This window comes from Phocoena phocoena, chromosome 3 (genome assembly GCF_963924675.1).
Source record: "Phocoena phocoena chromosome 3, mPhoPho1.1, whole genome shotgun sequence".
NCBI lineage: Eukaryota > Metazoa > Chordata > Mammalia > Artiodactyla > Phocoenidae > Phocoena > Phocoena phocoena.
In genome coordinates this window covers 164,057,105-164,071,055 of record NC_089221.1, presented here as the reverse complement: position 1 = coordinate 164,071,055, position 13,951 = coordinate 164,057,105, and the positions used below count along the sequence as shown (strand labels likewise).

At 57.1% G+C, this 13,951-nt stretch overlaps 1 protein-coding gene across 3 annotated transcripts in view; it reads left to right on the top strand.

Annotated features, from left to right (window-relative positions):
- The window catches only part of CACNA1A (calcium voltage-gated channel subunit alpha1 A), a 236,061-nt gene that overhangs the window by 220,788 nt on the left and 1,322 nt on the right, over positions 1–13,951 (top strand). For all 3 annotated transcript variants that reach the window (XM_065874591.1, XM_065874592.1, XM_065874589.1), the window contains 8 exons: positions 8,439–8,546; positions 8,682–8,782; positions 9,906–10,015; positions 10,118–10,256; positions 10,417–10,530; positions 11,871–11,906; positions 12,974–13,160; positions 13,496–13,746. In XM_065874591.1, coding sequence (XP_065730663.1) covers positions 8,439–8,546; positions 8,682–8,782; positions 9,906–10,015; positions 10,118–10,256; positions 10,417–10,530; positions 11,871–11,906; positions 12,974–13,160; positions 13,496–13,746 — 1,046 coding nt within the window. The remainder of the gene's footprint in view (positions 1–8,438; positions 8,547–8,681; positions 8,783–9,905; positions 10,016–10,117; positions 10,257–10,416; positions 10,531–11,870; positions 11,907–12,973; positions 13,161–13,495; positions 13,747–13,951) is intronic.

The window sequence follows — 13,951 nt, the reverse complement described above, 5'->3', positions numbered from 1 at the left end:
GCGGATGTGACTTGGCAGCTGACGGGACAGCAGGGCAGAGAGAGCAGCACATGCGTCACCAGAGAGAAGGAAGTTGAGAGAGTAGCTGGTGGAGGGCTGTGTCCATCGTCCAGAAGAGGGTTGGGAATCAGGGGCTGAAGAGAGAGGCCAGGACTCCACCCAGCTGAAGCCCCTGGGAGGCTATGAGGAAGGAAGGCTGCACTTTAGGGACACATGTTCTTTCCAGGGCCCTGGGGAGAAGAGGGGGAGAAGGAGACAAGACTGGAAGTTGCTCGGAGTGGGGACATTCAGGGAAGGAGACCAGCAGCTTCCAGTGGGACAGTGCCCAGTGAAGAGGTAGGGCACATTGAGGACGACATTATTAGAGCCAGGAAACATGCAGATGAAGGTAGAGAGAGCAGGAGGTGCCCCCAAATGGAGTGAGAAAGAATCAGGAGGCCGAGACTCAGGGGACAGCATAAGTGCCACTTGTCTGGCACACAGTGTAAGTTTCTTTCTCATGCAACAAGTCAGAGGCAAGTGGTCCAGACTTGCCAAGCATCTCGGTGCACATGACCAGCGGGGGCCCAGGTTCTGTCTGCGTTGTGGCACTGCCTGCCCCAGACTGTTTGCTCATCAGCATGGTTGAAGCTGGTGGAGGTTCCAACCCAGGGAGGTGAGGAAGCAGAAGTGTGAGCAGCAGCTTTCTTGTAATCACGTGGGAAAGTGGACTCACCTTGCCCACCTACCTTCCCTGTCCTCAACTGTAAACCTTGGCAGAAGACTTCACCCTCTCTGAGCCTCAGTGCATGTATTAGCTAGCTATGCCATGTAACAAGTGACCACAAATTTAACAGCTTAAAACACACCTACTTATTAGCTCACAGTTATGTAGGTCAGAAGTCCAGGTGGACTCAACTGGGCTCTCCGTTCAGGGTCTCACAAGGCCAAAATCAAGGTGGCGAGGTCACCTTCTCTAGAGCTTCTCTGGAAGTTCCGAGGAAAAATTTACTCCAAAGCTCCTTTAGATGTTAGCAGAATTCAGTTCCTTGTGGTTGTAGGACTGAGGTCCCTGTTTCATTTCTGGCTTTTAGCCAGAGGTTACACTTAGCTCCCAGGGATGTATCTAATTCTTTATGTGCTCCAAATCGCTCTAACTTCTTCTGCTGCCAAGAAAATGGTCTGGAGCTCCCTGGTGGCGCAGTGGTTAAGAGTCTGCCTGCCAATGCAGGGGACACGAGTTCGTGCCCCGATCCGGGAAGATCCCACATGCTGTGGAGCGGCTGGGCCTGTGAGCCATGGCCACTGAGCCTGCGCGTCCGGAGCCTGTGCTCTGCAACAGGTGAGGCCACAACAGTGAGAGGCCCGCATACCGCAAAAAAAAAAGAAAGAAAATGGTCTGCTTTTAGAGGGATCACCTGATTAGGTCAGACACACCCAGATCAGCTTACAGTCAGCTGACTTGGGACTTTAATTACATTTGCAGAGTCCTTTCATAGCAGTCCCTAGACTAGCATTTGATTTAATTTTTTTTTTTTTTTGGCTGCGTTGGGTCTTCGTTGCTGCCTGTGGGCTTTCTCTAGTTGTGGCGAGTGGGGGCTATTCTTCATTGCAGTGCGTGGGCTACTCATTGTGGCGGCTTCTCCTGTGGCGGAGCATGGGCTCTAGGCAAACGGGCTTCAGTAGTTACAGCACGTGGGCTCAGTAGTTGCAGCACACAGGCTTCAGTAGTTGCAGCACGTGGGCTCAGTAGTTTTGGCACGCAGGTTCTAGAGCATGCAAGCTTCAGTAGTCGTAGCACGCAGGCTCAGTAGTTGTGGCTTAGTTGCTCCGTGGCATGTAGGATCTTCCCGGACCAGGGATTGAACCAGTGTCCCCTGCATTGGCAGGCGGATTCTTAACCACTGCACCACCAGGGAAGTCCCAAGCATTTGATTGAATAACCAGAATTTTGCTGGGAAAGAAGGAGCAACTTTAGATTTCTGCCTGCCACAGCTCTGTAAAATGGGTCTAACAGTGCACCTACTCTTGGTACATAATGCCTTTGAATCCCAGCTGCTGTTTCCCTCTGGGGACCTGTGTTCAGGGGTCTGAAGATAACCCAAGACCTGGGCTCAGTGATTCGCTAGAAGGACTCAGAACTGTTTTACTAACAGTTATGGCTTATTACAGCAAAACGATACAGATTAAAATCTGCAAAGGAAGCAGGCACATGAAGCAGGGTCCGGGAGAGACCAAGAGGGAGCTTCCACTCCCTTCCAGTGGAGCCACATGCACACTGCTTACTTCTCCCAGCAATGCTGTGTGACAACATGTATGCGGTACTGCCAACCATCCAAGCCCACCTGGACTTTGGTGTCTAGCGTGTTTATTGGGAGTTGGTCGTTGTAAGCCTGGCTGACCTTAGTTGCTCAGCCTCCAGCCCCTCTATTGGCCACGCTGATACCACATGACTCAAGGCCCCCACCATAAATCACATTGCTAGGATAAACCATCTGGCCTGGCCCAAGGCCCCCAGGTAAACAAAAACACTCTTATCAGGCATGACACTCTAGGACTTAGACATTATCTTCCAGGAGCTGGTCAAGAACCAGTCATTCCTGGGGCTTCCCTGGTGGCACAGTGGTTGAGAGTCCGCCTGCCGATGCAGGGGACGCGGGTTCATGCCCCGGTCCGGGAGGATCCCACATGCCGCGGAGCGGCTGGGCCCATGAGCCATGGCCGCTGAGCCTGCGCGTCCGAGCCTGTGCTCCACAACGGGAGAGGCCACCACAGTGAGAGGTCCGCGTACCGCAAAAAAAAAAAAAAAAAAAAAAAAGAACCAGTCATTCCTTTGGAATGTGCAAGGTTTGGACAACCCAGACCTGCTGAGTTGTCTCTTATGGCACAGAACCCCTTCTGTGGGACTTCCCTGGTGGCACAGTGGTTAAGAATCCGCCTGCAAAAAAAAGAATCCGCCTGCCAATGCAGGGACACGGGTTCAAGCTCTGGTCCGGGAAGATCCCACATGCCGCAGAGCAACTAAGCCCATGAGCCACAACTACTGAGCCTGTGCTCTAGAGCCCGTGCTCCGCAACAAGAGAAGCCACCGCAACAAGAAGCCCATGCACCACAACGAAGAGTAGCCCCCACTCACCACAACTAGAGAAAGCCTGCGCACAGCAACGAAGACCCAACACAGCCAAAAATAAAATAAATATATATATATTAAAAAAAAGAACCCCTTCTGTGGGACTTTAGCAAGTCCAGCCTTTAGGACACTCACCAGATTCCCCACGTGAGGATTTCAAGGACTCCGGGGATGTGCCTGCCACTTGGCTGGCATTGTCACTCATACCCCAGACCCTACTCAGCTCCCAGAGGGTCATGCCCCCAGCATCTGTGAGCCAGGGACCCCTCCCCGTCCTGTCTCCTCCCAAAGTTCCATGGGGCACAGCTCTGGAGTCAAGGAAGTTCAACCGAGAGCTTGGGGACAACAGTTCTAACAGTGCTGACCATCACAGCCATTTCAACAGAATCACGTCTCAGGCCAGCTGAAAGTACAACACACTTTTTTCAACACTGAATTTGCTTCTAAACACACTGAGTTCCTTTCCAGCAGGCAGGGGTTAACATGGAGGAGTGGATTAACCTCAGTGATTCTTCAGATTCTTCAAAAATTGTGAGGCCCATCTTAGCTGGGAGAGAAAGAGAGCGGGTCCCTCTGCTTACCTGTCTCCTTCTGTGTCTCCTTCTGTGTCTCCTTATCTGTCTTATCTGTGTCCCTTCTGTGTCTGTCCTTCCTCTTCTCTGTCTGTTTCTCCTTCCCACTCACCCCTCTGTTCTCTCCTCCCGAAAGAATCTCATTCTTGCCTGGGGAAAAAATCCTCTGTCGTCATGTTTCTTTTTCTTCTAGACGTTGTGTCTGGATCCCTGAAACCTCCCCCAAGGGGCTTGGGCTGTGTCCCTTCATCCCCCACTGCCTTCCTGTTCCCCACCCCAACCAGAAGGTGATGAGGACAGAGCCAGCCACCTACCTGAACGAACGTAAACCCAGTTAACACATCAAAATCCCAAATCCCCAGCCTCATTGTCATATACACACTGCTATATTAAAAATTGATAACCAACAATATAGCACAGGGAACTCTGCTCAATATTCTGTAATAACCTAAATGGGAAAAGAACTTGAAAAAGAATAGATACATGTATATGTATAACTGAATCACTTTGCTGTACACCTGAAACTATCACGACATTGTTAATCAACTACTCCAGGGAATTCTCTGTTGCTCCAGTGGTTAAGACTTGGCGCTCTCACTGCCAGGGCCCTGGGGTTTGATCCCTGGTTGGGGAACTAAGATCCCACAAGCCACTCGGCGTGGACAAAAAAAAAAAAAAAAAAAAATACTACAATATAAAATAAAAGTTTTTTTTAAACTCCCCAGCCTCAAGCTAACGTTCTGGCTTCTGCTGAGAGCCTGCAGGGAGAGCTTTATAAACACTGTGCCACCTGCATGCTAACAGCTGTGGACAGCAGTGGACGGTTGTGTGGAGAAGAGACGAGGCCTCAGCCAGCCAGTAGCAGAATCTCTACAGCTGTCCAGCATTCCCTGAGTCCGGGCCAGCCTGGACTCTCCTTCAGGGCTCCACGTGGCTGACCAGCCAAAAGGCCACTGTCTCGTCCTTTAATACCCTCAAAGACCAGGCTCTGTCTGGAGGCAAGTTCTGCAAGGGCCTGGAAGGTGCTGGGGTGGCCTGGTGGGAGCTGAAGGGCTTTGACCTGCCTTCATTATCAGCTCATTGAATGAGAACGTCCACTGGGCACCTGCTGGGTGCCTGGCTCTGTCCTTGGCACGTGGGATGGGGCAGTGAAAGACAGACGAACCTCTGGCCCTTGTGGGGCTGTGGGGAAAGAGGCAACAAATAAACAGGCAACGATCAATAAGTAGATATGTAACGTGTTCAAAAGCGGGACATGTTATGGAAAAGAAAGAGCAGGGTCAGAGGTTGTGGATCCGGGTCAGGGGTTAAACCCTAAGTCAGGGATTCTCAGCCAGGCATAATTCTGCCCCCAGAGGACACTGGCAATGTCTGGAGACAGTTTGGGTTGTCGCAACTGGGAGAGGGCTGGTGTTCACGGTAACTGGTGTGTAGGGGCCAGGGATGCTGCTTGAATGTCTCAGGGTGCACGGAACAGACCCTGCCACAGAGAACGTTCACCAGAGGTGTGCAGAGTGATGTGGGAGAGGGGAGGACCCTTCGGGCGATAAACTCTGGGACACAACTGGTTTGTGGGGGACTGATGCCTGAATACCAGGGAGCCCTCTGTCCCTGGGAACCCCGGTGTTAACAGTTCTGTACCTGGAGGAGGAGTAAAGCTGAGATGTGGCCTTGAGCAGATCTCATGACCCCAGGGGAGGGCCACCTTGAAATCCCCTAAGGACTTTCCCCTTATTTAAATGGGAACGACAGTCCTGAATGCAAGATCTCCCAGTGAATTAAAGCAGAAAGAGTCTAAGGTGGTTCTCAACTGAAGGCAGTTTTATCCACCAGGGAACACCTGGGAATGTCTGGGGACAGGCTTTGTTGTCAGGACTGGGGTAAGTGAGTGCTACTCAACACCCTGCAATGCACAGGACGACCCCACAACCAAGAATGATGGAGCCTCAAGTGCTGACAGGGTGAGAAACCTTGACCTTACCTAATTCAGATGCCAAGAGCGGGTATCTTAATCAGCTCTGGCCACCATAACAAAATATCAGAGGCTGAGTGCATAAACAACAGAAATGTATTTCCTCACAGTTCTGGAGACTGGATGTCCAAGATTCTGATGCCAGTGGGTTTGGTTTCTCCTGAGGCCTCTCTCCTCAGCTTGCGGATGGCCGCCTTCTTGCTATGTCTTCACATGGCCTTCCCCAGGGCCCGGGAAATGTGCATCCCTGGTGTCTATCTCTCTCTTCTTATAAGGACACCAGTCCTATTGAATTAGGGACCACCCTCATGACCTCATGTAACTTTAGTTACTTCCTTAAAGACCCCATCTCCAAATGCCGTTACACTGGGGGTTAGGACTTCAACATGAATCCGGGGGAGCAGGGGACACAATTCAGTCCATAACAATAGGTATCTTCCTTTTCTTCACTAGAAACAGGAAACATGTAAGCTGTCAGGAGAAAGTGACTTTTCACAAGAATGTCATGTTCTCTTGTTTCCCTTCCCATGTCTCTGAGAAGGACCCACAGAGACCCCAAGCACCTCACTTAGCTACAGTGGACAAGAGACTTAGCTATTAATTCCAACTGCTTCCCTAGAGGAAAAAAAAAAAAAAACTGTCATAGGTTGGTGTCAAGTATGTTGAGAACCCAGCTACACGGATGATTTTCCCAAGGATCTCCCACAACTTCCCAACCTGTGTCCAGGCCCGCCAATCACCCCTACACCCATGCAGGTCGGCTCCAGTGACCACAGTCCCTTGTATCATTAGACCCTGCAACCACCAGCAGCGAAAAGAGACCAGACTGTGGACCGTGCCCCCTAGTGGTGATGTGGTGAACAATAGCATGAGATGATAAAGACCAGAGAAATAAAGCAGGAAAAAGGCATCGAAGGAGGGGCAGCTGTTTTAGGTTGGGAGACAGCTAGAAGACCTCTTTGATTAAGGGTTTGGACAGGGACCTGAAGGAGGTGAGGGAGGGAACCACATAGATAGAAAGAACCATCCTGGCAGAGGAAACAACCCATGCAAAGACCCTGAGGCAGGACGGTGCTTGGCGTGTTTGCTGAGCAACGAGGAGGCTGGTGTGGCTGGAACAGGGTGAGCAAGGGGGAAAGTAGAGGAGATGAGGGCGGATCGTGCAGGGCCTTGTGGACTCAGGGGATCACCCTGGGTGAGGTGAGAGCCTTGAAGGGGGCAGGTGACTGATGCAGGTGTCCCTGGGCGCCCTCTGGTGGCTGTGGGAGGAGCAAGGCGACCTGGCAGAAGCGATTACACTGGTCCAGGAAGTTCAGCTCCCCACCGCCTCCATATCATCACTCTGGAACAGGATCTGAGCTTGACTTGCAAAAAGACCCTTCTGAAGGATTTTTCTCAAAATAAAGGCATCCATCTCCAGAGTCACACGGGGGAAGATGAGTGAAAGCTCCACGGAGTGCCTGGCACATGTCTGTGCTTTGACCCACATCTGCTGAGAAGGAGAAGCTGGGCAGGGGTTCCAGAGGGAGCTCCGGGCTGGGCCCGGGAAATGGAGGAGTGGGAGAAGGAGGGACAAAGACGGCAGATGCTGGGCGACAAGAGGTGGACAGGGAATGGAGGCAAAGGGGGATGTTGAGGCTGTCTGGGCGGTCCAGCTACTCAGCCACAGGCCCCCGTGGATGGTTGTTAAACACTGCAGTAGTTCTCTACTGGCTGGCAGCCGGCTCCTGCCCTTCCCCTAGATCTCCTCCCATAATCCAGCAACCACAGGGTTAATATTTGGTCCAGCAGGGATCCTTCAGGCCCTTGCTCTAGCTCTGTCATCAATGTCCCTCTCCTACCAGCTGGTAAATGTTTAGAATAGCCCCTGTTTGGGGCTGTGAAACAGCGAGTAGAAGCAAGGGCCAAGCTGATGTATCAGTTAGAATGGATGAGAATGTGCTACTGTAACAAACAGCCCCAAGGCCCTGAACCAACAAAGATTCGCTTCCCACTTCCATTATGTGGGAACTTCCGGGGTCAGCAGGGGCTTCTGTGAATCAGTCACTTAGGGACCAGGCGTGAGGGGGCAACCACTGTCCCCAACATTACCAGCCTCCGTGACAGAGGGAATGAGAACTCAGGAGGGGCCTGCACTGCCCATTTAATGCCCAAAGCGGGGCCTCACCCTGCTCACACCTTATGGGCAAGAACTCGTCCCATGGCCCTGGTCAACCCCAGGGGCCAGGAAGGACCACACTCCCGTGCACTCGGGCAGGAGGGACCAGGAATTGCTGCCAAAGAACTTTAATGACCACCATGGCTGGAGTGAGGGGCCAGGGCTTGGCTCTGTCCAAGGTCAGCATTCACAGGAGGGGATACTCGGTTGAGGGAGAACGTCCTCTATCAGGACTGCTCCCTGAGGCTTACCCCAGGCTCCCTACTGCAGACACCGTCCTAATGCTGTACATTAACTATTTTGATCTTCAAACAACGCAGTGAGGCAGGTAGTATTGCCGTCATCCCCATTTGGAAGATGGGGAAACTGAGACACAGCACGGTAGACTAACACCCAGGTCACGCAGCTGGTAAGTGGGAATCAGGTCGGCCCCTCAGGAAGCTGGACTGTCCCCCGCGTGGTCTTTCGAAGGCCCTGGCGCTGCTGAGGACTAGACTCCTCTGGGTCAGGCCCGTAGGGCACTGGCGACCCACTGGGAACCAGGACCCCAGAGCTTGGGTCGACAGGAACCACTGGCTTTGCGGCTGCCCCAGAGACCGGCTGATGCCTCTCTGTGCCCACCCACAGGCGGAGCCGACAAACAACAGATGGACGCTGAGCTGCGGAAGGAAATAATGGCCATCTGGCCCAACCTGTCCCAGAAGACGCTGGACCTGCTGGTCACCCCTCACAAGTGTAAGAGCCAGGCCCGGCCTGGCCTCGGGCTCTGTCCCACCAGGATGGAGGGGGAGGGAAAGAGGAGGTCCAGGGACGGCAGGGCTGGTGCACACAGGGGCCCCCACCCACAGTGAGCTCACCCTGTGCCCCCAGCCACGGACCTGACGGTGGGGAAGATCTATGCAGCCATGATGATCATGGAGTACTACCGGCAAAGCAAGGCCAAGAAGTTGCAGGCCATGCGCGAGGAGCAGGTATGGCCCCAGCCCTGATGGCCCTGCCCTGCTATGTCCATCGCTCTGGGGACATCCAGGCTGGGAGACAGTGGCTTCCTTGTCACCATGAGGACCAACCAGAACAGTGGGATGAGGCCAGGCTCCAAGGCAGGTCACTGAGAAGTAGGACAGTGCCAAGGAGACGTAGCCTGGATTAACTCATCTGCTCCATCAACACTTATTGGGCACCTACTGTGTGCCGGGCATGGTTCTCAGCTCCGGGGGTGCATCTGTGAGCAAAGCAGACCAGAATCCCTGTGGAGCAGACTTTCCAGTTGGGGGAATGCCAACAATGACAGACGATTAAATTACATAGCATTGCAGAAAATGCTAAGTGCCATGGGAAAAATCGGGGGCAGGGGAAGGAATGTGATTTGAAAGGGGTAGTCAGGGGAGGCCTCGCTGAGGAAGTGACATCTGAGGAAAGACTTGAAGGAAGAGGAGAGGGAGCCAAGCAGATACCTAGGGGGAGAGTGTTTCAGGCAGAGGGCACAGCCAGTGCAAAGGCCCTGAGGCAGGACCATGAGTTTGAGTTCAGGGAACAGCAAGGAAGTCGATATGGTGGAACAGAGTGTGCAAGAGGCAGTGGGAGGAGACAAGGGTGGGGAGGTGACAGGACAGATTATGCAGGGCCTAGTGGGCCTTCGACTTTTGCTCAGAGTGATGTGGGAGCCATGGGGGCTCCTCAGTAGAGGAGGGAAGTGACTTCATGCAGGTGTTCACAGGTGCCCTCTAGTGGCCGTGGGGGGTAAGGGCTGGAGCTGGGGGACCTGAGAGGAGGCAACTGCACTGGTCCAGGCCGGAACTGATGAGGCCGGACCAGGATGTGGGCTGTGGAGTGGTAAGAAGTGATCCAGTTATGGATGGATTTGGAAGAGTCTTGAGGACTAGCTGATGGATCAGACCTGAGTGTGTGTGCGTTTTGGGGTGGGGGGGCATGTCAAGAATGACTCCTGGGATTTCACCCCAGGGGTGGGCTAAGCACACCCTCCATAGCCTCACCGCGGCAGCCCTGACCAGAGCCTGAGCCTGGGGCGCCCTCCTCCACCTGTCCCCTGTCCCCGCCCACCCTGTGCACACACACTGCTCTCTGCTTCCCCAGAACCGGACACCTCTCATGTTCCAGCGCATGGAGCCCCCATCTCCAACGCAGGAGGGGGCGCCCGGCCAGAATGCCCTTCCCTCCACCCAGCTGGACCCGGGAGGAGGCCTGTGAGTGTCCCTCTGGCCAGGAGGCAGGGGAACGGGGGTGCCTGTCAGGTGTGAAAGCCCCCGGAGTGCCCACCACCACCCTGGTCTCTGTGCCCCACACAGGATGGCTCACGAAAGCGGCATGAAGGAAAGCCCATCCTGGGTGACCCAGCGGGCCCAGGAGATGTTCCAGAAGACGGGCACGTGGAGCCCGGAGCGAGGACCCCCCACGGACATGCCCAATAGCCAGCCCAACTCTCAGGTGCCTCCATACCCCCCCACGCCCCCATGGCTCCCAAGCCCGGGCAGGACAAGAAGGAGGGGTCTGGGCCCCCCACCTGCAGCTCCGCACACACTGGGCCACCCCCGGGGTCCACGTGTCAGGCCCTGGGGCTCACCCGGCCTCGCCATCTGCCCCGCAGTCTGTGGAGATGCGAGAGATGGGCAGAGACGGCTACTCCGACAGTGAGCACTACCTCCCCATGGAGGGCCAGGCCCGGGCCACCTCCATGCCCCGCCTCCCCGCCGAGAACCAGGTGAGGGCTTTCACCCACCACGCTGGGGGCTGCACTTGGCCTCTGGAGTCTCTGCTTCCCCACGGAGCCCAGGGACCCAGGGCTGGGCAGGCGTCCTTCACCCTCGGCAGCAGTGTGCAGGCCCCACTGCCCCTACAGGCCACACCTGGAGCCCCTGGAGGCCCTGGTCCTCTTAGGTCCTCCTTGACGGAGGGCTGAGAGGGGGCGAGGTTCCCCTGGGGCAGGGTACCGTGGCCACCGCCAGGTGGTTTGTCTCTGCCCCGTTTGGGGGTACTTGAGGCCGCAGGGTGTGGAGGTTGCAGAGGGGGTACGGGAGGTGATGTGTCTGGCCCAGGTGAGAGATGCAATCAAGAATATACACTCATACACACACATACGCACGCGCACACGCGCTCGCACATACTCGGATGTGTGTGCTCGTATACGCGCACGCTCTGGGGAACTTGGCAGGTCCTAGGACCTGGTGGCGGAGTCTGGGGTGGGCCCGGGGGCAGCTGGGGTTCGTCTGTCTGTCTAGTCTCTGTGGGGGCCGCCGGGGAGGAGCAGGTGTGTGTGCGCCTGATGTGTGCCTGCGTGTGGCTGCTTTACCCAGCTGCAGGGCTCGGGTGGGCGGGGGGTTGGAGGTGGGGGGTGTCCCACTGCCCCAGGCCCACGGGGCCAGAGGGGCCAGAGCCAGAAGCATGGCTGGCTGCCCACCCAGCCTGAGAGGCGGGGCGGCGTGTCTGACGGTGGCGGGCTGCCCGTGTGCTGTGCCGTGACGTCTGCACGGGGTGGGAGGCTGTGCTGTGCCTGGCTGGGCCAGGGTCACCCAGGGGCCTGGCCTCTGACTGCTGGGAACTTGGGCGGGAGGCACTCACCCTGCATGTGGCTACCCAGCCCCATCCTGACGGGCCCCCACCCCCACCCACCCACCCAGCAGGACTGAGCTGCTGGGCCCCAGAAGATGGGTGGGACAAGCCAGCCGACGGCCACCCCTCCCCAAAGCTTTGAGTGTTAGCAGAGCCAAGGCTGGGGCACATTGCATGAGGCAAAGCTCAGGGCCAGGGGCCTGCAGCCACGCCGTCCCATCTGTCGGTCTCGTGCCTTTGCCATCTGTCTGTGGTGTCTCCTGTCTGTCTCCTCTGTGCTCATGGGAGGACTGCCGGCTGGGCCTGGGGTCGCCCACACACCACCGGGGACTTTAACCTCTCACTCCTTCCCCCTTCTCCTCCCCCTCAGGTTCCTCTCCCCGACCCTGGCATCTCTTCCATCTACCACCTCTCCACTCTCCCTCTCAGCTTTTATATTTATTTCCTTCTTTCTGTTTTTTCTGTGTGCACCATCCCGTGGGGCTGTGACAGAGGAGAAGGGGCCGGCCACGTGGGAATAACCTCAGTGTATGTACCGCGCCCGCCCGCCGCCCAGCTGGGCTCCGGCCCCCTCTTCCCGCCCACCCCCCCTCGTGGGAGTCCTGTCATCTCTCCCTGTCCTCGGACCCCACCCTTTCTTTGCAGACTGCACCCCCTCCCCCTTCCCCCCTGTGGAGCCCCATCCTCATGTGCTGTGTTCTCTGTGTGCCCCACGTGTGCCCTGGAGGAGTGACCCTGCCCCGCCCCCCCTCCTCCCTCCCTCTCCACCACCCCCTTCTCTTCAGAGCCCCCAAGCCAGGGGGTCCATCGTTCCAAGGAGTCTGACCTGCAGCCCTGCCTGGCCCACTTTCTCAAGGGCTCTTTCCCCTAACACCACCCCTGAACCTCTGGTCCCGCAGCCCTGTGTTCCTTAAAACTCTTTCCTCGGGCAGTACCACTGCCCCCTTAGCTGGGCCGGGCCCTGGGCAACATCTGCCCCGTCTTCCTCCTCCCTTCTCCGAGCCACAGAGAACCCAGCTGGACCCAGTGGGTGCAGCACATGCAGGCCCCCAGGCTGCAGGCCAAGGATGAGGAGAGCAGGTCCCTCGGGGCCTCAAATGCCAGGGCAGCCCCTCAAGGGCTCCTTACGGAGGCCAGACTCAGGTGGTCAGAGAAGTCCAGGCCCAGTTGGCCAAGGAGGACGGTGAGCTGGGTGCCTGGCCCTGGGCGTGTAGGCCTGACAGCGAGGAGAGGCAGAGGCTCCTCACCCGCCCTGGAGAGCAGGCAGGGCGAGTGCCGGCCCGTGCTGCCCAGGGCCCCGGGGCGCCCAGCTTTGCACTTGGAATGGGGGAAGCTCTGCCCTTCAGTCGGCCTGCCTGTCCCAGCAGGAGGTGGATAGAATGGGGCCTCCTGGCCAGAACCCAGGATGAGCCTGGGGGGTGACAGAGGAGTCCTGGAGCTCTGGTTGATCAGGACCTGAGGCCCATGGCCGCCCCCCACCCCGACCCCGCCCCTGGACGGTCACACCGCAGTCACTGGTGGCCGATGGGGCAGGACAGACCGGGACTCCTTGGTGCCAGCCGCTGACCCCGGTCTGCCGGCCTGTCCCCCCCCAGACCATCTCAGACACCAGCCCCATGAAGCGCTCGGCCTCCGTGCTGGGCCCCAAGGCCCGGCGCCTGGACGACTACTCCCTGGAGAGGGTGCCACCCGAAGAGAACCAGCGGCACCACCAGCGGCGCAGAGACCGCAGCCACCGCGCCTCCGAGCGCTCCTTGGGCCGCTACACGGACGTGGACACAGGTGGGTCACCCTGCAGGACCCAGGGACCGGAGGCTGTATAAGGGAACAGAGGAGGGGAGATAGGACAGAAGGCAGAGTGGGGTAGACACTGAAGGAGAAAAGACAGAAAGGCTTGGACAAGACCAAAGGGACCAAGTGTTGACAGCTGCTGCTCAGAACCTGGGGACCGACCCCCCTCCCAACACCCACCAGGCCACCCTTGGTCCAGGGTGGTCCAGGGGAAGGTGCCCCTCTCTAGAGCCCACAGACCCCCTTGGTAGCCTCCCACGTGCACAGACCATGCCACCCCTCCCTCAAAGCCATCTGTCTTATCTGTCTGACCCCATCTGGCCCAGGCTTGGGGACAGACCTGAGCATGACCACCCAGTCTGGGGACCTGCCATCAAAGGAACGAGACCAGGAGCGGGGCCGGCCCAAGGACCGGAAGCATCGGCAGCACCATCACCACCACCACCACCACCACCCCCCGCCCCCGGACAAGGAGCGCTACGCCCAGGAGCGGCCTGACCACGGCCGGACCCGGGCCCGGGACCAGCGCTGGTCCCGCTCACCCAGTGAGGGCCGAGAGCACATGGCACACCGGCAGGTGGGTGTGGCAGGAGGTACCCCTGAGCCGAGCCCCTGGGACCCGGGAGAGGAGGGGGCCTACACCCCACAGCCACTCTGGGTAGGGTCCCCACTGCTGCTGTGACCTCTGAGCCTGTCCACCATGGAGTGGGCTCCCAAAGCCAGGGGGTTGGGCTCGGGCAGGGGTGAACACTGCCCCCTGCCACTCTGGATCCCCACTCTGC